The sequence below is a fragment of the Aulostomus chinensis genome, chromosome 16, assembly GCF_037954235.1.
Source record: "Aulostomus chinensis isolate RoL2024-O1b breed Wild chromosome 16, RoL_Achi_v1.0, whole genome shotgun sequence".
In the NCBI taxonomy this organism is placed as follows: domain Eukaryota; kingdom Metazoa; phylum Chordata; class Actinopteri; order Syngnathiformes; family Aulostomidae; genus Aulostomus; species Aulostomus chinensis.
The window spans coordinates 10,458,426-10,482,902 of NC_141335.1; the positions used below are offsets into that span (position 1 = coordinate 10,458,426).

Sequence of the window (24,477 nt, forward strand, 5' to 3'; positions counted from 1 at the left end):
AGGTCATTTATCTTCCCTTGACGCTCCCAATGCTCAGCCTCAGCTGAGTGCCAGTGATTTGTTATGACTTGAGAGCAGGCTGACAGACAGGTCCTCTGAAAGGCGGGGGAAAAAGGAATCCTTTTTGTCAGACTGTGAAAACATCAATGTTCCTGTAATGGGCTACAACTGTCAGTGGAGGCTAGCACCTGACAGTTGTGTGGCCTCACTAATTTGCAGTCCCGGTGACTTGCACTCTTCCTAGTTTAGATTTGGTTGCGGTGTCACATACAAACAGGCCGCCATCTGTTGTTCGCCGGCGTGGGGAGGGCAGAGGAGAAGAGGGATGGCTATGCTAATTGGAGACGCATCGTCATTTCATATTAATCATCAAGCTAGCGTAGCCTTTCTTTTGTAGACGAGGCTGAGCGGTGACGGGAAAAATAACTCTCTCACATAAGGACAGGGAGGAAGATATGACTCAGGAATGCTGTCCACATCACGGGCGAAAATAGAGCAAAGCAGAAGATAAGAGATGGAGGAAGCAGGTGGGGTTGGGGGTGGGGGGGGTCTTATGAAGAGGATGAGGGGAGAGTACAGAGGGAGAAAAGGAAGAGGTGAGGGAAGAGGAGGGGCATGGGTAGAGAGAGAGAGAGAGAGAGAGGGACGAGAGGAAAATCAGATCTTTGTTTCCTTTCCCAGGCCATGACATGATTAATCGTTTTCTTCTGATCTAATTTTGGAACATGAAAAACAGCACATTTGTCTTGAAGAAAAATGATGTGCCGCACAGTGCAGATGGAAATTTCAAGCCCTGAAAAAAGATTAAAGTGAAGTTCCACTTCTTAGACCTAATCATGAGTTGTAGATTATACTGTCGTCTTAACCAGATGGTGGGTTTGATTCGGCAGACCCTTCCTCATATTAATGAATGCTAGACTGTTATATTTGACTTTGGTAAGTGAAATGTCTATCAGGCCTAATGGACTGCCAGCCAAAGTAAAACATGCTGCGCCTCTTTTCTGCTCTTCCTGCATTTTTCATGCCATAGCCCGTCGTTTTATGTAGAACATTGTACTTCCCCTTTCATTTTTCACTGTTTCTACCAGCCTGCTAAATATTTTCACACAGAGGGTGGGGGAACAAGAACAAACTTGTGTCCGCAGCTAATTTCCTCCCATAGGTTAGAGCCATAACTCTGGACTTACAAGTGTCACCTGGGGCAAGTAGGGACAGCAACTCAATAGTAATGTGATTAAGCTTCCAGTCAATATGACTGCATACACGGCAGTATGTTAACCAACCTAATTATGAGAAGGGTGATAAAAGGAGAAGAGTGGGTGGTCAGGCCCTGTGGCCCTGTCCTCTCCCTACCAGAGACCCTCATACACGCGCGTACTGTATACTGGAGACGTGCAGTACTGGATTTTTTTTTTTTCACTGATATCTGATGTACTGATGTCAATGTTGTCTGTATTAAATCAAGTTAATATGATATTTGCATACCTTTTAAAACACATCTAAATACATTCATTTATTTCACAAAAATTTTGAAAAGCCCATAAATTGTATATTTAACGCATTGTTTCCTCATATTAAATGACAAATGATGAGATGAGAAGATGAAGAGACTTGAGCAAAACTGGGTCGATCAATTATCAGACCGATACCGATTTTATTTGACAAATATTGACAAATTCCCATTCCATTGTCCATTGTCTTCCGTTTATTCCTGTTAAGGGGCTGGAGCCTAGGCGGGGTTCACCCTGGACAGGCCGCCAGTGAAAAATTCCCATCATCAGTCAATGATTTTCCAACATTATCATGCGCCATACTAAGAATGACCTTTTGTTGAAAACTGAACCTAATTGACAAGTTCGTGCATTATTTCAGAATGAATCTCCATCATGAAGACGCAGGTTGTCCACTCTGTGATTCAGATGTAGTAAATACTTGGGAGTAAAAGTAAGACCAGACATTTATTTGTTAGGAAAAACAAACAATTATTTAAAAAAAAAAAAGTGTTACTCTAAGACTAGTAGGGGCCTCAAAACAAATACATCAACATATTTGAGCTGTACCAGGTCAGTGGAAGCTATAGAAAGGAGTACATGCACTAAAGGCTAACATTGTGGCATACCTGTGCATTTGGTCAACAAAACAAGAGCCTTCACCTGAGGTTCTGCTCCACAGACTTGTCCTGGTCCCACCTGGATGGTGTTGTTTAGTTACGGACTCTTACTTTGGGTTTGTGTCTTACTGGACTCCGTTTTGTTATTTTATATTCTCCTTAGTTTGCTCGAACCCTGTTTTGGTCACATCCTGTTTTATTTTGAAGTGTACTTTCTGTCTGTTCCACTCCTAGAAATTTTGTGACTTTTTTGGCATTTAGTTCCCTTTTCTACCTTTGGCCCCACCTGCTTTCAGCAAACTTTGAAACTTGTCAGACGACTGAAATTTGTTGGAATTGTCTACAGACATTTACAGTTTGTCCAGCATCTTCCTGTGTCGCTCAGATAAGTTGATCTAATATGCACCTTATCCTTGTAGCACACGTTTGTTGCTGTTCTGCAGATTGAGTGAACATTCGGGTAGCAATTCCCAATCCATGATAAATTCATCTCCAATAAGGAAGGCTGATGTAGATGAATCATGAATCACATGACAATCATTTGACACATCAAGATAAATCGTGACTGATCAGGGGTCAGCATTTCTCCTAAAGGAATGGGATGGAACGTAAGGCGAAAATGTACTTAAAGTTTAAAAATGATGAGCGTAGCTGCTGTCGTACTTGCTGAAAGATCCTTTTTTTTTTCCCTCTCCAAAATTCAAATAGTCTCTTGCTCCGTTCAAGTGGAGACAGACACATCTGTTGTCTTACATGTTGTTGACACTCGTGTTCCCATCCAATAGTGACAGTACATGATATTTATCAATTAACTGCAATAGTAATTCCAGTATTTGTGTGCAACACTCAACTACAAAACAACTGACATCAGCTTTATTTAATGTTGCTATCCATTATTCTTGCGCTCCATCTGTTTACCTCGGGGAAAATAGTCCCAGCTCACGAACGTATTGAGACAAGACGTGTGAGTCATTTTGGCTGCTGATGGAGAACTTGGAGGCCTTTTTCTTTCTCTCTTTCTTTCTCTTTTATGCCTAAGCTAACTCTGCTTACAGTTGGTCTCGTAAGGTAAATCTAGTGTAATGCTGTCCACTTTCTGGCCCTGTCTTCAGCCCTCCTGTCTGCTTCTGGACAGCCAGAACTATAAAATCTGGTAGTTGACGAATTCTTGTGGCAAGCTGCCACTATCCTTGTTCGCTAATATAGAAATTGCAAATGTTTGGAAAAGAAATCTATGAACAAGGAGGCAGGGGGGAGTGGATACCAGGGGGAGCAAAGAAAGGGAGCCAGCATTCATGAATATGCCAGACTCGGACTCAAAACAACAGCCCCTTGAAACTTGGACGTCGTCACAAACCACAAACCTGACTGCAGGGAGACAGAGAGAGCACAATGCCAATATGTCACACACTAAATAGTTTTAAATTAGAGCCTGTATACGCCTGTTGGAGACTACATTCATCATACTCAACATTGGTCTGTTTCTTGCAACCCTGGCAGTAAGAGCTTCCACATGCCAGTGTCGGCGCTGGGGAGAAACAGAATCGGGTTATCAGCACAAGTTTACTTGTCTTTAATCAGCCTGTAGCTAATTACCAGGCTTCCACACAGCGTGGCCATAAGTCATTAATCATACAGGGCGTCTGGGAGCTCTCAGCTTTGTCCCAGACCAGTGCAGCAGACAGGAGCTCCCTTTTCCATGATGGAGCTCTTTCCTTCTCTTTCTCTCTCCTCTCTTTCTCTCGCCCTCCGATCCATGTCTTCCAACAGGGTGGCACTGCCTCTAGCGGCAATGATATCGCATTTACGTGCGTATATCTGTGCCGATATTTATTTATTTTTTGACTCTTTTGGTGGTGCTTTGGCGCGAAGCACCCATGGGAAGAAGTGGAATGGCGTCATTTTGGAAAAAACAAAAACAAAAACTGATCCAGGTTGCAAACTGTAAATTGGGATGTTGGCAGTCACGGCGCGCCTCATTCACGCAAAGGTTCTGGCACTGTTGGACTTTTTTTTTACAGACGGGATGTTTGTCGCTCCTGCTCAAGCATACCTGATGACTGACAGGAACAAAGTTGTTCTAGTGGTCCACATTGATATTGGCATGTCATCGGTACCACCAGATATTTCTGAAGTATATCAGTAGTGGTGCGATATTAATATCAGCCCCCGAAAATAGAGATTGGATTAAGGACTACACAGATTTTAAATTTTTTTTTATTTTTTTTTAACTTGTTTTTGTTGATGATGAACAATAAGCTTTTCCAAATATTTTGGAACTCAATCAAAATGTTACTCTTTAAAATTCACTTCGAACAAAATATCAAATATCTTATTAACTCGTTTTTTTAAACCGATATCTGCATCTGCCGACTCAGATATTAGCAAAAAAAAAAAGAAAAAAAAAAGTCATACATCATGCATCTCTAATATGTGTGCAAAAGAATGGATGTAAAATGTTTTTTAGCCAGTTTCAGGTGTGGCAGCGAGGCAAAAGTGACGTTACCTTCGTTATCCTGCTTCACCTGCGTTTCTTCCGGTTGAATCTCCACGGCATATTCCATTTTTGCATTCTCTTAAGCACTTTCTTGTGGCGTAAAACTTACTCAAACAAGCGCTGTTTCATGTCATTTTACTTCCTATTCTCTGCCCACTGGCAATCTGAGCCAGTCTGTAAAAAATAAATAAATAAATATGCCAAAATGTGCTGCATTGGCCTGCACTTGTTGGCATGTTTTGTCAATCAACAGATCACTGGAGCCGGCGCTGGAGCATGATGTAAGTGTTTTCGTGGCAAACTCACCCACCAGTTAGTTCAATCACCGGTTAGCTTGACTGACGTTGGGCTCGCTCAAAAGTTTCCAACAGTAATATACAGTGAAATTGGGGGTGAGAAATAAAATTGTCATTTAGCCGGACTAGGTGATACATCATTCTGTCTGCAGTGCAACGCCCTCATCCAGAGGTGCTGAAGTCTCCGCAAGGATCCATCAGTGGAGCTCTGACAGTAAGATTTTTAATCTGTCGTCCATAGAGCTAAAAGGTTCATCTGTGTGACAGTCAGAGACAGATTATTCCACTGAAATGTTTCCAGTGGTTACATCCAGCCAACATCATGCGTAAAATAACAGGACAGCAACAGGAGAGAGAGGAAGATGAAGGACGTGGACACAGAGCGAGCATGTCTCCCTCCATCACTCTGATCCCTCGGACTGCTCCATTCACCATCCTCCAAACACACTCTTTGACAGGAGGATATTTCCTGCAACCCAACTCTGTTTCCATGCTAGAAAAATTTCATGCTCAAACATTCATACAAGAATTGTCAAAGTTTAAAAAAAAGAAGTCCTGAAAGGTGCTGGCAACTGCAAAGTGAGGCTTTCAGCTGCTTTTCACGCTACTGCATGGCAAACTCCCATGGTTGGCTTCACGTCTCCATCCACCAGGTTGAACAAAATATCCCTTTGTTCACCTTGGAGGTCCTGTTTTCCATCACACACCATATTGTATGGGGATGTAAAGATTCTTGTCAGGAAGAGAGGCTACAATTTCTTTCTGTAGTCTTCAAGTATTTGACTACAAGGTTGTTAAGACAGGCAGTGCATCATGTAAAAGTAAAAGACTGGCATCAAATGAAAGATTGTTTTAAGTCAGAACTGCCAAAGCTTTATGCCCATCATCTATCTTGTTACCAATAGATCAAATTCCCTTCATGGCAGAGTCATAAAAATGTATGAGAATGTAAATGGCTGAGTGACCCATTCATCTTGTTTAAAGTGGCAAATGTAACATGCTTCTCATCCTGGGTGATAAACTCATACTTCACTCTTTTATGAAGGATTCATTGTTGATAGTGAAACGTCCTGAATTTCATTACAGCCGCGGCAGCAGGTAAAGCAGCTCTGCCAAGGTGCAGTAGTGTGTGTGTGTGTGTGTGTGTGTAAATCACTCTCTCACTGAGGACAACCCCAAATACTTTAATATCATCAAGCACCAAAAAAAAAGAGGAAAAAAAAATCAGATTTTCTTTGTCAAAGTTCACAGCGTATTGTTCAAAAGTCAAACTGAGGGCTGGCTGTTCTTTAAGCAGGTTTTAAATTATTTGACAGTTTTACTTTGCGTGTGTATTTTCTTTTTATCGTTTCCCGGAAAAAAAAAAAAAATCAATCAGTCGGATTTCCTCTCGAGAAAGGGAAAAAAAAAAGTACACGTGAATGACTTGTGCGGCTCCAGAAAGTTGTATTTAAAGCGCACACACAAAAAAATTCCACAGGACAAAAAAAAAGAAAAAGAAATGCAATCATGCAACTAAAACTCAATATTTCTGCTGGACACAGTGAGTGGTGAGTGAATCAAAGGATCAGCTTTTTTTTCCCGTGTGTGTGTGTGTGTGTGTGTGTGTGTGTGTGTATACACACAAGTACTCTCACACACACACACACACACACACACACACACGTGCTCCAAGACAGAAACATACACACATTAGACGACAGGCCAGTACACTGAGGTGGTTTATGCTTCTTGTCAGTTGGAGGGCGTGATGAAGTAATGATTAATATGGTGGATGTTTGGAAATGTAAATCTGTGCTGCAGCACAAATAAACGAGGGGGGTTTCTGGGGATGATTAAATGGACATTTCACAGTTGATTGAGCATGCAAAAAGTCATCCATCCCCCCCCCCCCCCCCCCAACTCTGTAAACAGCAACAGCTACCCCCTTTTCCTGTGAAGTATATGATGGTCGTTGTGGTTTTATATGCACAGACAGGCCATTGAAGACGAATGAGTGGCTCAGTTTATATAACCACTGGGATCTCCTGATTAGGTAATTTATATGGAGGACAGGTTTATAACTGCTAACTCACCGTCATGTCCCGTAACAATTATTTCTGAAATCCGGCTGTAAAAGCAGGTCATAAATTCAACATTTTCCTTTCGCTGTCATCAGGGCCCATCACCTGAGGTCTGATTTTCAATAAATCTCTTTTTATGAAATGGAAGGCAATTACATCAAGAGAGACAGACTTTCCAAATTGATCCAAGTAGTGAAGAGTGGCATGTATAATGTGCATCTGAGATTGGCCCCTGTGGCCTTGGTAAGTCTAAAAAGCTTCCAACTGACATCGTGTGTCCAACACATGTTGAAAAATGGACTATGGCTTCTAAAACTGTCGTAAAGTCAGGGTGCAGGCAACAAAACACACTCACACACATAGAGTTGTAGAAGAAGAAAGAATGGAGTAGGTTTGCTACTGAAATATTGAGATATGAAAATGCATGAGAACTTATTCATATAGCTTGATAGTAAGGGAGAGAAATATGGCGAGTTCTGAAAATAATGAATAAAAGTAGATGCTGTTTGATATGTTAGAAGTTAGGATATTGATTTTAAAAACGGCAAGGGCAAAAACATTAATCGTCATTAAGTTATTTAAGGTTATTTAAATATGTATAATATATTTTCAAAAAATATGTTTTGTTTTTTTTTAACATTTTTTTGGTTGGTGTTAATGCTGGACTTCAATTTAAAAACAGACATTTTGAAGTGAAGGTAATGGCTTAATATTCCACTGCATTTGATTCCATTTTATTTTAGATTATATAAAAAAATTACAAACAACTCCACATGTACAAAATCCCCTGACCGCAAATGACTTATGTGCTGTAAGCTAATGCAAATCTCTTGTTAGCTTTCTGTGTTTTTTGTATTTCAAACTGGTTGGAATTCCATCGCAGCTCTCAGCTCCAGCCTAGTTTACTGTACGAGGCACAAGATGGAAAAAAAAAAAGTGCAAGTTACGTTGAAACCCCTTTAAAATTTAATACTGTTGCCGAGCATTCATAGCAAATTGGTTTTGACGTCTCTCTCAGGATATGTTGGTTTGTTCTGGACAGCATCTGGCGAGAAGTGGATATGTGCTATTAACAAGTCCTCTGGTTGGGGTCCCACCCCAGCATGGCTGCTTGTAAATGGCACTCTCTTATAGAGACAAATCACCCACTGGTTAGAGTTTCAATGAAAGGGGATACAGTTAGAGTACATAAATATAGCCGTAGGAAGCGCCACTAACCATGTGATACTCAAAAGATAGACTTTTTGTGGCCAAGTGCCAGGTTTCACTCCAAAGAGACTCAGCTACAAGCTCCCAGTGTACACTGCGTGTATGGACATTAAACCCTGAAGCAGAGCTCAAATGGTTTTCAACAAGCACATTTATCTGAACAGATGAGATGAATGAACCATTAAATAGCACACAGAATATGCAGAGACATCTGTGTGTTGGAACTGTGATGTGGAGAAAGACAACAGCTTATTCTTGGAATTTAAAGTGCGTTTCAGCCAAATCCAGCCATAGAGGTGAAGTCAGTGGACGAACTCGACAGACGTCAGGAAGGACGGGAAAATAAAGATGTTGCACTTATTAAAACCTGACAGGCAGAAACACGTGCAACAGTAGTTCCAGTTATCTGCACTGTGCATATTTGCTGCATCTTAATATTTTGCTTTGCGTCCTGAGTAGTTTTATTATTACAGTAACACAAGCGGCGGTAATGAGGGTATGCAGGTTAACGCCGTTCAAGCAGGAAAAGTAGCACCATCCTCCTTGAAACTTGTGTCTTTAAAAGTTTTAATTTTTCAGCGGAGTCTGTATCCACTCTCCAGGATTTGTTCCTTGAATTCAGTTGAGAGGTCATTCCGGAGAAACAATTTTGCAAGAATCAGAAGGGTTTGGACAGAAAAATGTATCCCGAGCTGCATTATTAGACACACATAGCCGGGGGGGGCGTCTTCATATTTGTCAGAAGTTTGAGTGGCCTTGAGGCATCTCCAGGTTTTTGGTTTTCATCACAGCTTTTTTTTTTTGAAGCTGCAGGGCTTTTCTCCTGACAGTACGACGTAATCACTGTCTCATAAAATCTGAAGTGGTTCCAAATGTCGTCCTGTTTTTTTTGGTGGTTGTTTCTTTTTTCAAGCAACGCCCCACTGTTGCCACGCTCCTACAGCTGTACTGTGTACGGCTAGGTCCAAGTTTTAGGACCGCTGGCGGTGTGCTGCTCACGTGCAAGTCACAGGGAATAGAATTCATGCTCACAGAAAGAAGTTTATGTGATTTTTGTCTTTTTTCTGGGGGGGGGGGGGGGTAATTTCAATCAAATTTTTGGCTCTTCTTTTCTATGTTTCATTTTTATTTTCAACGTTACCTCATCCATTATATTGTGTAACGATTTAGGCTCGGTTATTGTATGGCCTTAAGTCTTGGGGGAAAAAATTACATAAAAGAAACGTTTAATAATCAAATCAAACAGACATAATAACACATTTAAAAATGAAAAAAAAAATTTAGCCAGGAAGTTGATAGCAGTTTGATTTTCAAAGGTCAACGTTGTCCCTTCAGATGCATGCATAATACCTCCCAGAAGGATCTCATTATTTCATACTGACACTCACTCACGGCACGATGGTATTATAAACAATATGGACAACAGTGGAGAGTTTGTAAAAAGGTGCATGTCGAAATGATCAGTTTACCATTGTTTTTAATGATAATTGTTCCTAATTGAAAGCACTCCTCTGGTTGTCTTCCTAGCTAACAGGATGCCCAAAGTGACTCCGGTGCAATGTTTGATCCAGGATCCCTCCTCGAAACGTGATTATCTCCAGCTACTATCGACGAACTGACAGACAGCTGAGCAGTTTACCATGAGACAGCCATATCACACAACTCATAGATAGATCAAATTAACAATTACAGCTTTGAAGTTCACAAGATTCAGGAAAGAAAAACATTTTGCATCTCACATGGTTGACTTCCCCATCATCTTCATATTTGTTCACAGCTGTCACATTGATTCTCTTTCTTTTTCGCCAAGAACAAGGGGATATTGTTCCATCGTTTCAGAGTGAAAGCATGCAAGCACTCAACCTGTCGAAACCATGCTGGGCTATGTTGAGCTCTGAACCAGAAAATGCTGGTTGCCTCCCTGCAATTTTGGACTGTCTAAAGCAGTGGTTTTCAAACATTCTCAATTCACAGACGCCACATAGGCACACATTAGGCCGTAGAGTCTGCAGCCAGTAAGATTTCATTCTTTGTGTTCCATGTGGTAAAATATGCCAGTGATTTAATAGTGAATGGTGTAACTGTTTGGAATGCGTGAGAGGACAATAGCGGTGAAAATTAACCCTAACTGGAGCCTGCTTGAAGAGAGCCAGCCTCTGCCAGGATGGTATGACGATTCTTGGAGACATGGGAGTGTCCGGATACCTGATTCGTTCTTGCTGATGCGCTCTCAGATTATTCATTTTTTAATCGTCTATTTTGGCAAAGAACCAGCGCTGCAATATTTGATTTTTTTTTTCAACAATTTCAACTACTTTGCCAACTGACAACCCTGACAAAAATGACTCCCGTGAAATCACTCCAGGCCACCCCGAACACAAGACCTCCACCATTGTTGGAGTCTGTAGACCTCCATCAAACCAATGCAAAAAAAAAAAAAAAGTGCAGTTTTTCACTTTGTTACATGAATCTCCTCCAAAAATAGAATGAGTTATTTCTTGACCAGGGTTACACCCCTCCACCATGGTTGGGGGAAACTGGTGTCATAGATTATTGTAATCTTGCTGACAGACAAAGAACACTCATCATTGTTTCGTGGTTGTTATCAGAGTAACATTTTTTTATCCTGATGCACTCTTTCACTGTTCATCGAATTACCTGAACTACAGTCAAACTAGAGGGCCATCAAAGAGCCTCAACTAACCAAAGCACAAATGCAAATTATTTAGCTCGGTTATACGCGGCCAATGTTCCACCCAAAATCGGCCTCATAGTTTTTGCGTCATCCAGACTACAAACGTAATAAATACCTGGCTCTGTAGGCCAGCTGCTTGTCTGGAGGTGAATTAAGCGACCGCCGTTAACAATTGTGAGCACAATAAGTGTATTCTTCCAAAGAATGTGTGGCTCATTTGTTATCTGAGAACACAATCAGCAGGTGCACTGCACAGTAAACACTAACATGATTGATTGTTTGCATATCAAACTTCCTTTTCTATAAAGAATACGCTCCATATTCATCGAACTGCCAGAGGCATTAAACATTAACAGAGGGTTGCATTTAAAATAACAATACCTCTTGATTGGTGGCATCCATTAAATGAAGACATAGTCGTGAATAATTCGCTTTGTTTGACTTCCAACAAAGGAGCCAAGGTGTGTTCCTTTGAACTGGTGTCTTTAGATCAACTATTCCAAAGTTTTAAATTTCATAATGGGCTCCCATGTGAGAGTAAATCGCACAACAATAAAATTGTGTGTGTGTGTGTGTGTGTGTGTGTGTGTGTGTGTGTGTGTGTGTGTGTGTGTGTGTGTGTGTGTGTGTGTGTGTGTGTGTGCGTACGCACGGTGCGTCTGTGCATACGTTACCTGTGGAAGCCTGAACTGAGGCCTATATTCATTCAGATCAACACACTCAAGTGAGCTGCTTCTGGTTATGCAGTGTTTCATGACGCCCTGTTTTGCAGTGAGCGGTGTATTAATCAGCGCTGAGAGGTCTCCCATCCATCCAGGCATATGGCTGCTTGCCTGTGGAACATTTTAAAGGCAAGCAGGTCTATACAACAACCATTAAAGCACCGAGAGCCATATCCCTGTAAATTATTTAGCCTGGAGAGGGTAGTAAATCAGTGTGAGTGTCATATACTGAACATGGCACACGCTGGAGTGAAAAATGCATACAGAGTGACTATTCACACTTGGCGCTGAGCATGGCATTTAAAACCCCGTGTCGTCCGCCATCTCTCCGCAGCGCTGTCAACCTCAGTCACAACTAATTCACTGAAGTTGATTATGAATGATCCATTTTGGGACTACTGCACTCGGACCAGTGTACTCTGTATGCGGGAAGCTGTGGTTTATGGTTCAAATCAAAGCTTTTCCATATCAAAGAATGAGCATTAAAAAAAGGCCAACGTATGATAAATGGAAAAATATGTTCAGGCTGAAACATATGATGAGCAGAATAGTGACTCAGAGCATTTTGTGGTTTTAATAATTATGTAAGACCTTTACTAAAATTTGTATTTTCAGTAATGGTAAAGCCTTAACACTCCAAACTAAACATTTTGTAGTTGGGGCATAATCAGTCTTCCTTCATGCGGCTTTTCAAATATTCCATTTGTAATGTTTGAGTTATTCCTGAACGTCAGTGCTTGAGATCTGACTTGTCGACAGGCTTCCCTGTGACTGACACACTCATCAAAATGAGAATCCTTCTTGCCTGAGGGAACTGTGATACCTGTCAAATAGTGGATATCTTTTAATGTTCCTGTCTCAAATGCATGTCAGAGCAAATGCCAAGTCATAACATCAGTTATTACCTGGGTGTTCAATGCCTGATTCCTCTTATTTACCTAAGGTTTCAAAAGATCCCTTCACTTGTCTCCTCTGCTTTCTTTGTGGAGAGAATCATCCTCCTGACAGTTGTTCTGGCTTCAAACTTTCATCTCTTTATTTTTTGATTGACTGTCTGCGCTACGTGTGAGTGTGTGTAAGTTATGTGTGCGTTGTCTTTATAATATTTAAACCCTGGTTAAAAGCTTGCATATGCCATCTTCCATACTAGAGGAAATTAATCACTCCAGACTTTCACATCAGAGGCGTTCCACTGTCTCATGTGTGTTGTGGTCTTATATTCTTCCCGTCTATAGGGGGAGCTGTTCTGCATGGTGTCGCCACATCCAACAAGCTTTGTCACTTCAAGTCACATGGAAACAGTTACACTCAATCTGAGTCCGTGCGAATTAATCCTAAATCCTAAATTAATCCTGTGTCTTACATGTGCATTTTTTTTATAGCATGTGCAGTTAGATATGTTCTATGTGGTATTATAACAAAACTATTTCAAAATGTGATGTTATCCATGCATGTGGTTGCAGTATCTTTGCTCCTTGCTGATCTTCAAAGTACAATCCAGGCAATAGCACACAGACACTTTATCAGACTATCTGACTATGTGATTGGTTAGTCAATGTGTATGATATTAGAAAGTGCAGGTCTTTTTTGTTTCCGTCACAGTACATTTGGGCAGACAAGGAAAGTCCCTGGCCAGGTATTTACTGTGGACTAATGTCCACACCCTCAGCGTGTGCACCTACTCAGCGATGCACATCACCATTCACAAATGGAGGAGTAACATGCTTGAGTCACGAAGGGTCAAAACCAAATACCAGTTTGAAATCAGATGGAAATAAAAATGCAAATCCTTCTCCTCCTTTCTGCCTCTTAGGAGCGCCCTCGAAAAGGAGACTGCTCATCTCAAGAGGTTATACTTCTAAATAAACTGCTGTAATGCAGTTCTGGACAGGACGCTGGAGATCAGTTTCTGAGTTTTAATGCTAACAGGTACGACAAACAGTTGAGGGTTTCATAGCTGAGGGCACATGATCTTCAGCGGAGACACTGGAGGAATCCCGGGCGCAAAGAAAATCTCGGTTAGAATTCATGAACACCAGGAAGTTTGAGCAGACGAGTGTAGTGAGCTAAATACTGAGCGAGCACTGCTGAGGAGTAGATTGTCTTCAGGTGAGGAGATGAGCCAGGTGCCTGGTAGCCCTGCCCACACAGCACACACAGGAGACAAAATATGGGAACAAGAAGTAGAAAATATAAGTCATAGCAGGTGCGTGATTCCTTTATTTCCTTATAAACGTAGTCATCTAAAACAGTTGGTATATTGTGTACTCAGAGTGTAGATTCTGTTACATTTTCCCCTTTCATTATGACATAATACCCCTATAATTATATTAAAGGCAATACAAAGGAGCCTTTCTTTGGACTTAATTTTCTTCATTTTTGTATGCAGCATACTACTTTTGAATAAAGATTCAAAAGAAAAACTCATGCTGCTTCACTACCTTGTGCAAGGCAGAAGACAACATTTTAAAAAAAAAGGGGAAAGAAACAAATTGATTGTAGGTAATTTGAAGTTCAATTTTACAGTTAACAGTAAAATGCATTAAAGCAATAAAAGTGATGCAAGCCCCCATATATCCTGGGGCTGTGTTGCTGTATGTCTGGCCCAATTTGTCTCCCAGTCAGGCCCATTAGTCTACTGCGCTCCCTTCTTAATACGCTCGGCTCCCCCAAATGCCTCAGATCAATGTTTGATACATTGCAGCATCATAACTTACTGCGTTTGGATGAGTTGAGAAATGTCCCTCTCTCGTCTTATTTCCTTGGAGAAGTCTCTATTGAAAGTCATATGGGCAAAGGCAGGGGAGAAGCACTTTAGTTTGGGGCCGGCAGTCTTAGATTGGAGAGAATTGTTTGGTCTTCTGACGTGAATGAATTGCTGGAGTAATGTGGACGCTGGTAATGGTTGAATAGTTTATATCAACATGATAAATATAGCTCTCATAAATCACCTAAGTGTTATATATTGCTGTTTTTCGCACATGGCTCCAACCAGGAATCTCTGGAGTGTATCACAGAAAGGGTGCACTTCCTGCTTCTCTGCATATTGAAGTTTCCGGGTCTTAATGGTTCTTTATACTCTATAATGGTGCTACAGAGTACCAGCATGTTACTGGGTGGTTCTTTACTGGTTTGGAATTGAATCTCTTTCTCATGAAGTAGTAGCAGTAAACTCTGCTGAATGTGTAAATGTAGTAAGCGCTACGAGAAATACTAGACTGTAGCCAGCCTGTAGCAAAAAGGTTTTATGTCATGTGACTCAGATATTATTTTGGACACATGTTTTTGTTTTATATGCATTTGGCTGGGGAAGATACAGAGGGGTGTCACAACGAGGTTGTCCCAGCAATGGCTGACATCTTGAAACTGGAGGGACGGAAAAAGTGTGAGACCTTCCAACACCAACATCAAGACCAAGAAGAGTCTGCTACAGCTGACACAAATGTCGGAGCTACACGTGGACCTGCAGGAATCTACAGTTCCTCCTGTTCATCTAAACATCCTTAAGGTCTAACGTAGTCATTTTTTTTTTTCTTAGAAAATGAAGAGGATCTTCTTGACTGAACTGATGGTCCGTATGGACACGCTGAGGATGAAGAGGAGGCGGCAATCGATGAGGGAAGACAGCTGGTATTGGTCGCTGTTCTGGCTAACTATTTTCTGTTGTTAGAAGTTTGAGAAACCAAATAAGGGCAAATGTAGAGTCGCACATGATCGATCCTGCAGGCCACCGTAGATTCTCTCGCACTTAACACACTGAGGTTGCGTCCGAATTGCCAAGTGGCAACCTACGACCTACTGCTAGGACGTAGGCTGTCCAAAACCACAACTGGCGTGAGTAGCGACGTACTTCGCAACCTAAATTCCAGCCTAAACACGCCCACATTGTAGGTCGGTTCAGGTGCATCCTACGGAGCTACCTATGGCCCACAATGCACCGCGGACTTCTTCCTCGTCCCCTAAAAACTTACGTACAAACTTGCGCCACCAACAGTCTCCCATTCTTATACAGCACCAACATTTAGAGTCATTGTTGATGACTAAAGGCGTGTTCAGACCAAACGCGACGCGTGTGAACACACCTGTACATGTGCGTTAATGTGCTTAATAATAGAGAATGAATGACGGGTCTGCTCCGAGTGGAGTGCAGTACGACAGTCAGGCCAGCAGGTGGGGCTTTCGATGGTTCTGTCTACCTAATTGCGGTATCTGTACTCGAAGGTTGCCACTTGGCAATTTGGACGCAGCCTGAGACACGTGTTTGCAATATATACCTTCACCTCTAGATGTCACCAGATCCTGCACACACTAATCCTCTGACCTCATTATGCTTCATCCTCAGAAAACATTGTTCCCATGGTTCATTCATACCGGCATGATTCAGGAAAGAGCCTTTTTCACTCTTCATGCTAATTAAGGGACATTCCGCACTAGTTGGAAATTCCCAATCCATTCCCTGCTTATACAAGTACCATGTACCATATGTACCAAATAAAGTTGAGGAGCACTGCATCAGTGTTTTGATGAACTAGCCCTTTTCCTTGATTGCCCTACCCTTCAAATCATCAGTCTTCTTATTTGGATGTGGCACCCATCACTAGCACCAGTTATGTTGTCAAGGGCGCACACTCAACGGAACATGAAAGCACTCTCTCTCTTCTCACAATTGGTTGGCACAAAAGATGTATTTTGACACAATGCCACACAATCATCGCAATATTATTCAGGGCAAACCCTCGACAGATATCAAAATCATCTGATATCTGCCCAAATTACCTCTGATTTGCCAGATACCACAAAAACACAGGGTCTTCCTAAGAGCAGATACCCTCCCTCCATGAGAGCCCCAGCCACATTAGCTTCATTTTGTCATTTTGTTTGTCTGTCTGTTGTGATGGAATGTTGTTCATCCAGTTACCGACAGAAGTATGAGCTAACGTCATATTGTGAAGTACAGTAAAAAGGACAGAGTTAATGCAATATAATGTGCGTTTGTCATCAGTATGGCGATAAATGCCTCTTTTTCTCCTTCTCTGCTAAGGCCATACATGATATTGCCTATACCGCCACCTTCTGCCGGTACTGAGTGACGGATTTTATTCGCTTCAAAGCAGTTGTTGGAAAACACCTTTTCTTTTTTTTTGCCACAATTTGCTTCAAATTTGCTTAATAATTCAATGGAAACACAACTATGGACATCATAAGTGGGAACTATTCCAGGCTGTCTGTGCAGCAGCAAAGGTGAAATAGCCCTGTTAGCTTAGCCTAGCTGGTTTGCTAACAGAGTTTATTGTTTATACAAGTCAACAGTGCATCCAAAGGGGTAGAGATGTAGTTTACAAATAATGTTGACCTCCTGAGTTCCGTTTTGTCCCTGTGTTGGTTTTAGTGTGGTATGACAATCTATTGGTTGTCACTTCTATGTATCTTGACAGGCGAAAAAGAGCAGATTTCCACGTTTTGGCCACATTTCCTGTTTGTTGTCATCATGTGAACGCTCACAACTACGAAGTGAAATGTTGCCCGATGGGATCTTTCTCCATTACCAGATGTCTAAATGTATAATTAGCCTAATAGATGTGCCGGCAGGGAGATTTATAGCAATGTCAAAACACTTTCATTCACAACATTTAACAAAAAAACCCCCACTTTTATTCACACATGCATATAATTCAAAAACGTCATCCCGAGAGAGAAAGGACTACAGAGGTCCAGATCCCAGCAACCTCACAGCTGGCTGCGGGGTGTAAGTGACTGCTTTTAATAACAGTAAAAACTGACAAACAAGTTCCCGAAAAGCCAAACCAAATGCAAACCGACGCTGGAAAGGTGATAAAGTTTTATAATATAACTTTTAGTTGTATCAACTTTCCTACAACTTCACTCATTTGACGCCTACCCCAGTTTGTGATTTTTCTTTGAAGATCCCTCTGAGAATTTGACTTAGCTTGCTGCATCCAGCTATTAGTTGCATGTGTAGGTGGATGTTGGTGGATCCAATACCGGCAGCACCTTTTCAGAGCAAGATTCTCACTTAAGGAAAAAAAGTCAAAAGGCCAAATGGTTACACCCTCTCTCAACGTGCTGTGTATCGTAGCTACACAGCACTGTTATTCCCTTTTGGGTTCACAAGTAGTAGCCCACATTCATCCATGATGGTCTTTTGAAAAAATTAAAATAAGAGGCTGTCCACTGTTGGACGATAGGTTAAATGGCTTTTTGGATAGTGTGAAATGTTTTTTCAAGTAAACTAGAATGTTTAACGTCTCGTGTGATTCATAAAATATCCCAAAATGTTAAAATAAAAACTCTTGAAACTATTTTCTTTGATCTCAGTCAGTCAGTGTCCCAGTATGGTGCAACTATGCAAAAAAGTTTGGATTAGTTTCTGCTTTGGATGTTAAAACTGGTCATCATTAATAACCGAATATAAATAAGATGTAATCTGCATCAACAAAGTTCACCACATTGAGGTTTCTTGTAAGTCCCTCTAACAAATGGCGGCACCCATCTGACATCAACACGTATTTATTATAAATGGTTGAAAACGCTTCATACATCTCACTTCTGTTTCTTGTAATTTGTTATTTTACACATTTCACTGGCATTTGTTCTAGTGAAATATTAATAATATACATTTCAAATTCTTTGATCATACTTCACTTTTCTTCATGGATTTTTCACATAAAGTCTGATTCATAGATCTGAACTCTTTAAAGGCCTTTCATAAGCAGTTGTGTCATACTCTGAGAGAGTGCGCTTTCACTCATTGTACTCACCAAAAATGTGGCGTCGGTGACATTTTCACAACAACTTACCGTGTCAAGGCTTCAGCGCCATGAGCAATATGGAGGTTTTAACATTGGTCTCCATTCACTTCAATTGTTTGGGAGATTATTGCAACACTTTTTCCTGTGACGCCGTATAACTTTTAAGAGTACAAGCATCAGTCTGTCCTTGCGTCGCTGCGAGTGCGATAATAAGTGGATTTTTCTTTTTAGGTGAACTACCCCTTTAAGCACCCAGGCTGAAGTTTGAGTTATTTTAATAAGAAATATAGATGAAAAAACTGGAGGTTTAGCGTGAAGGATGTAGCCTCTTACTGTACCGCTGCTGAAAATTATGAGTTTTTTTTTTGTTTTGTGGCATGTGCACAGCTTTGATTTGGGATTAAATTACGTAATCGCAAATATTATCAGTGTTATTTGGGTAATCCGTACTAATTAGAGGCAAGGGGGAGATGTCACATGGATGAGTGTTGACCGGTGGTGCAGTATACAGGAGAAGACCTCGGTTTATGTAAGCATGAGTCATGGTAAGTGGTGGCCCACACCCATGGAAAAGACAGAATGTACTCATACTGTCATGTAAGAGCAGTGACACAGCGTCAGGATTCGCTCAAAGATGGAAGAATCCAGCAGAAGACAACAATTATGTGGTAGACTGAAGCCTCAACCTATCAAAAAAAATTTTAAAAGTAAATGCCCCCATTTCAAATTAAGTTGTCTTTGATAGTCCGCTGGGTTGATGTATACGTACTGTAAACTGGATTCACACAGCTTCAAACAATTAGAGTAACCTCCTGATTTTAGGCTGAAGTTACAGTACTTAGACATTTCAAATGAAGGCACACACACACACACACACACACACACACACACACACACACACACAAAAAGCCCTTTGGAGCCAAGCCCATCGCTGACATTTCCTCTCTTTTTTCTTTTTACATTTATCAGTGACAGACAACAACCTCATCAGCTTGCATGCTACTCCAACATTCTCCATTAAGGTGCCAGGAATAAGGGTGCATTTTCATAAAATATTCTTTGTCAGAATCAGAAAATGGGCAAATTATCTGAACACTAAAAACACCCCCGGCGTACCGTAGATCCCCAAAAAGCAGACAGAAATGACCTCAATTAGACTGTCTAAGCGCAAGAAAGTGTCTCGTTGGTTAGAGATCTGAGTGGCATAGATAGATCAACACTGCCACTTCTCTCACATCACCTGGATGAGCACTTTTATACATTTGTAAATCAATGAGGAAGGGAGTCACACGTAGGGGAGCAAGGGAGGGATTTCTGTCTGCCTTGGCACTGATTTTTGAGAACCAAATTACCCCCATTACAGCTCTCAGTTGGAGACTTCACTCTAGGATCAATCTGTCAGAAAAAAGGGTGCTTTATTGTTGATGGATATGACCAGCATCGGTATAGATTTCTTTCTCGTTTTAATTTTAATCTCCTGTAGATTTTTTTTTTGTACAGATTTGCCTGAAGCTGTGGATTTATTTACACTTTGTTCCTTCATTTTAGACGCCTCAACAGCCCGTAAATCACACTGTGGAGGTCACAAAAGTAACTAAAATGACACTTTTTCTTACTTGTGTATGTAAGAATAAATACTTATCAATATGTGGTTTGGTTTGGTTTGGTTTTAAAAAAGCTACTTTTATAAAAAATAAATTGCCAAAGGTTTAAAAATTTCAGTTTCCTGTGGAAAAAAGTTTTTTTTTCCCTCCATGGCGGAGATCTTCTTTATTATAATCACCGCGTGACGCAGCAACCATACATGCATAAAAGATAATAATTGCTCTTTGACTTATGTTTGGCATGAGGCTGAACATTACAGCAGCTTCCCCTTATTGACACAGCTGTTACCCAAAATATAGACTTGCCACTGCAGACAACGACATGTCTTTATATTGTGCCACACACCCACTAATGACAGCTTTAGTGGCGGTAATTCACTAGGGTTGAATATGGGGTTAGGTGTGTGTGAGTCAGTTCCTGCTCCCCCCCCCCCCCACACACACACACATACCCCCCATCCCCACCCTCATTCCCTCACTCCCCCACCCCCACCCCTCCCCTGCTGCCAGATGTCATTCCAGGTTTCCTGCAGTGTCTCTCTTAGAGAAAGCAAGTATGTCCCCAAAACTCTAAAATGGCTGTTTTATATCCAGAAATGTGAAGGCGCACTGTGTGCTTCTTCTTTTTTTTTTTTTTTGAAATTGGAAAAAAGGCGGTTTATGATACCATTTACATTCCTGAAATAGTTTAAAGATTCTTTTTACTTGAAGCTCATCCGGTTGACACACATGCATGTATGTGTTTGACACCGTTCACTGGGTGAACTGAGCAGAAGTAGGAGACCGTGGAATTATGGAAAATATCACTTCATATTCTTTAGCAGTGTAATGTGATTTCTACAGCTGCTCCTCGAAATTATCCAGAAGTTGTTGTTGTTTTTTTTTTGTTTTAATTTTTTTTTTCACCCCTTCTGTCTCACGTACGCTTGACAACTTCACGCAACACTTTTCGCGTGGAAAAAAAAATCCCCTCAATTGCTAAATTTACATTATTAACTTTTACTGGTGCCGATTTAGAAACGTCATCTAAATGACGTGAGTGTCTCTCGTTTGGTTGACATGATCAACGTTAATTCCGTAAATCCACTGAAGCTTGTCAGTAAATTAAAAAAAATAAATCACTGTTTTGAATCGCATCTGAATCAGCGCGCTTCATTCTAAAGTCCTGCAACGTTCCTGTAAGCCTTTTCAGACCGTTGATGGACAAAGTGAATCTCCACTTTAATACTCCCGCGTAGTCTAATCCCCCATGTTCTCTCTCCTGTGTGTGTCAAATCTCCACAGTGAGGAAGAGAAGAAGAAGAAGAAGCAGGGCTGGGTAGGTGGGAGGCTTGGTAATTCATGCACACATGTGCCTGCCTGTTCCTCCAGTGACAGGGCCAGGAGGAGGGGCACATGATAAATTGCCTTCCACCGGGGACCCCCGTGCACAGCCACCATGATGTGGGTAAAAAATGGAAATTGCTCTCTTTCACCGTCATTACATCAGTTTAGGACGCATGTGGGCCTTACTCACTCACTCACTGTGAGGGTATAGTTTGTTTTTTATCTGACGAACCGCTGCGCGATAGTCAGGGGACAGTAACGCCGAGGAGATGTTCTAGTTAATTCATAATAACAGGACTACAGCTGGGTCAACAGCTTCAGTCAAAGACAAAGTTCATTTTGTTTCCACTCCATGACAGCGCATAGACAGGGCCCTTCAGTTGCTGCAGTGCTGGTGTGAAACCTCGCTCCATACTCCGGCTGCTCAGTTAAACCATTTACATTTTTTAAAACAGAGCATTTAACATATATATTTTAAAAAAAGAAGATGTACAGATGATTTAGCGAGTTCTGTTTCTTAAAGTCGCATTTTCCTTTTTAAGCGTGACCTAAATATTCAAAAAAAAGTACCAGCTGTTATAGGATTCATTAGTTACCATTAGACCAAAAAAAAAGAAAGAAAAAAATCGTTTAATATGCACCCCTCCTTTGCGAGTTCAAACTCTCTGCGGACAAAATAGGAGCCGCTGCGTGAAAGTTGGACAACTTTTTTCACGTCACACGCCCTTGTTTCACATGAACTGCTGTGTGGGTCCTTTAGGTGCAGAAGGCGATCAATGATGCGCCTATCTGTAATTACACTCATCAAAAAACATAAACAAGACGTCGCCTTTTTAAATAGAAACCATCTGATGGCATTCATGTCCAAATTCTAAATTTGACACCTGTGCGGTTTGTCAAAGACCAAATTCGTCATGAACAGAATGCACACCAGCGTTGGGAGATGTTGGTGCATTTTTCAGTGCATTAAATGAGGAAGCAAATATGTTAAGTGTGTGTAACTTTAGGGTCGTGACGTTGTTCTTCTTCCCCTTCAGGTTTTTTTCTTCTTCTTGTAAATGCCCCTTAAAATAATCAGATGCCTTTTTCCAACATTTTTGCTGACGTGTTTCACAGTTTTATGCGTTATCATATATAATAGTGATCGTTTTTCTAAAAAAAAAAAAAGATCACTCTCAAGCAACGAATTGACAAAATTCTCTCACCCCGCAAACTGAATGAACTCGAATTCACTTTGTGTAAAGCCCGTCTAACTTTTCTCTCTCACATACACATGTACACACACTCACTCACACACACACACTCACACACAAACCTTCAAATACTCACTTCAGATGGCTTTTGACTTAAAGAAAGCAGGAAAGAAAAACTGCCAAAAGTTTGTTGTTGTCGTTGAGTGTGTGTGTGTGTGTGTGTGTGTGTGTGTGTTTCCTTTTTTTTTTCAAAAGTGAGACAACCTAAAATCTAAAATCAATAAGCCGCGGGACTGAAAATACATATATTTTCTCCTCGCCATCAATTTAATGGGACATTTACAAAAAAAAAAGGTCACTAGAAAACGGATTCTCTCTCTCTCTCTACATATGTTTGTTTTTAAAAGTGAATAATTCAGAAAATGAGGCACACGGAGATATGGAACAAAATTGTTTCTTATTTTTTTCCAGAATACATACAAAAAAATACCAATTCTCTTTCCATTGTGTACACCTGAAAAATAACGGTAATTTAAAAGGTGGACAATTTCTGAAATTTAAGAAACAAACATGCATGTAAATTATTTTCTTCTCAATGAGACATTAAATAAGAACAGGTACAATCATGGCAATTTCAAATGAACATCAAAATGAGGAACCCTACTTTATTTAGTACTCTAACGCATGTGTGTGTGTGCGCGAGTGTGTGTGTGTGTGTGTGTGTGTGACAGAGAGAGAGAGTGTGTGTTTCACTTTACCTATTGAGTTCAGTTTCAACATAATGCACTTTTTGAGTTGCTCAAATATTTTTCATTTGCAGCTATTATCGCCTGCTTTTAAGCCGACATATAAATAAATACAGTTGAAGTCCACGGAACCCGCCCATATGTTTAGCGCTGTTAATATAAAAGTCTTTATATTTGCATTCTTAGTACTATAAACTTTTCAAAGTCTTTCTTTTCCTCACTGGTATCCAAGCGCTGACGCTGTGGTGAGTCTCTGGCCGTACAGTGCATAAGGGGAGTAGTAAGGGCCGGTGGCTGCAGGGACGGGAACAGGAGCTCCAGGGGTCGGCAGGGGACTTTTGGAGTAGGGATGGTAACGGCTGCTGAGTCCTAACGCGTGATGCGGGCTCCTCAGAGCCAAAGTCCCAGGGCTCCCGGGAGCTCCTGACGGTGGCATGTGCATATGGCAGGCCATAGCCGCTGCTGCAGCGCTGGCCAGTGATGAAGACCCGGGGTAGCCCGATATTAACTTCTCCGCCCCAGTAAAAGCAGTGTGTGTCCTCAGGTGATTCAGGAGCTCCTCCGAGGTGGAGAAACGCTTGTCACACGGTCCATTTGCCGACACCCAATTACAAACATGTGGGAGAGGGTCGTTGGGGAGCATAAAACCATATGGGTAGAGGGGGTGTCCGCTAAACGACGGTGCCGCGGAATGAACGCCGTGGATGGGGTGTGTCGGGTACATTAGTGGGTAGCTGGACTTGAGCGCGTTAGCGGCCGCTGCAGCTGCAGACTCGTGCGTACAGGAAGCACTGGCTGCGCCCGCTAAGTGACTGGCACAATGGTAACTGAGGCAGTAAGGGTCTCTGCACAGGCTGGCTGACATGATGGACGGTGGAGAAGCCCCGGCCAAGGGGCTGGAGCCAGCCTTACTGCAGCCTAGAGAACTAGCCAGCTGTGCGTTAACCAAGCTCCCTCCGTGGGGCATGAAGTGTTGAGGGTAGCCCGCATAGGCCCCTGCCAAGCTACCCGGGTACGTCATACCAGCAGGGGGCAAAGGGAAAACAGTCTGACCCGGTTTGTAAGGAGAAACCGGCGCCACAAGTCCCGAACCGAGCACGGATGCAGAGGATACAGAAGTTACAGATGAGGACTCCGAGGAGGAGGTGGTTTTAGTGCCATGCGTGGTCTCCTGGTGTTGGTTGACTTCCACGTTAATCCCACCACAGCTCACACTTATCCTGCTGTGACTAGAGGTGCCAGATCC

The 24,477-nt window shown here is 41.6% G+C and overlaps 2 protein-coding genes across 2 annotated transcripts in view; one reads left to right on the forward strand and one right to left on the reverse strand.

The window, feature by feature from the left end:
* The window catches only part of lrmda (leucine rich melanocyte differentiation associated), a 314,178-nt gene that overhangs the window by 48,302 nt on the left and 241,399 nt on the right, over positions 1-24,477 (forward strand). The window contains exon 2 of the mRNA XM_086181102.1: positions 15,131-15,222. The gene's annotated coding sequence lies outside the window, so the exon portion shown is untranslated. The remainder of the gene's footprint in view (positions 1-15,130; positions 15,223-24,477) is intronic.
* znf503 (zinc finger protein 503) overlaps positions 22,805-24,477 on the reverse strand; it is a 2,972-nt gene continuing 1,299 nt past the window's right edge. Inside the window, exon 2 of the mRNA XM_086180203.1 lies at positions 22,805-24,477. This exon is cut by the window's right edge and continues 402 nt beyond it. Coding sequence (XP_086036329.1) covers positions 23,449-24,477 — 1,029 coding nt within the window. The 3' untranslated portion in view covers positions 22,805-23,448.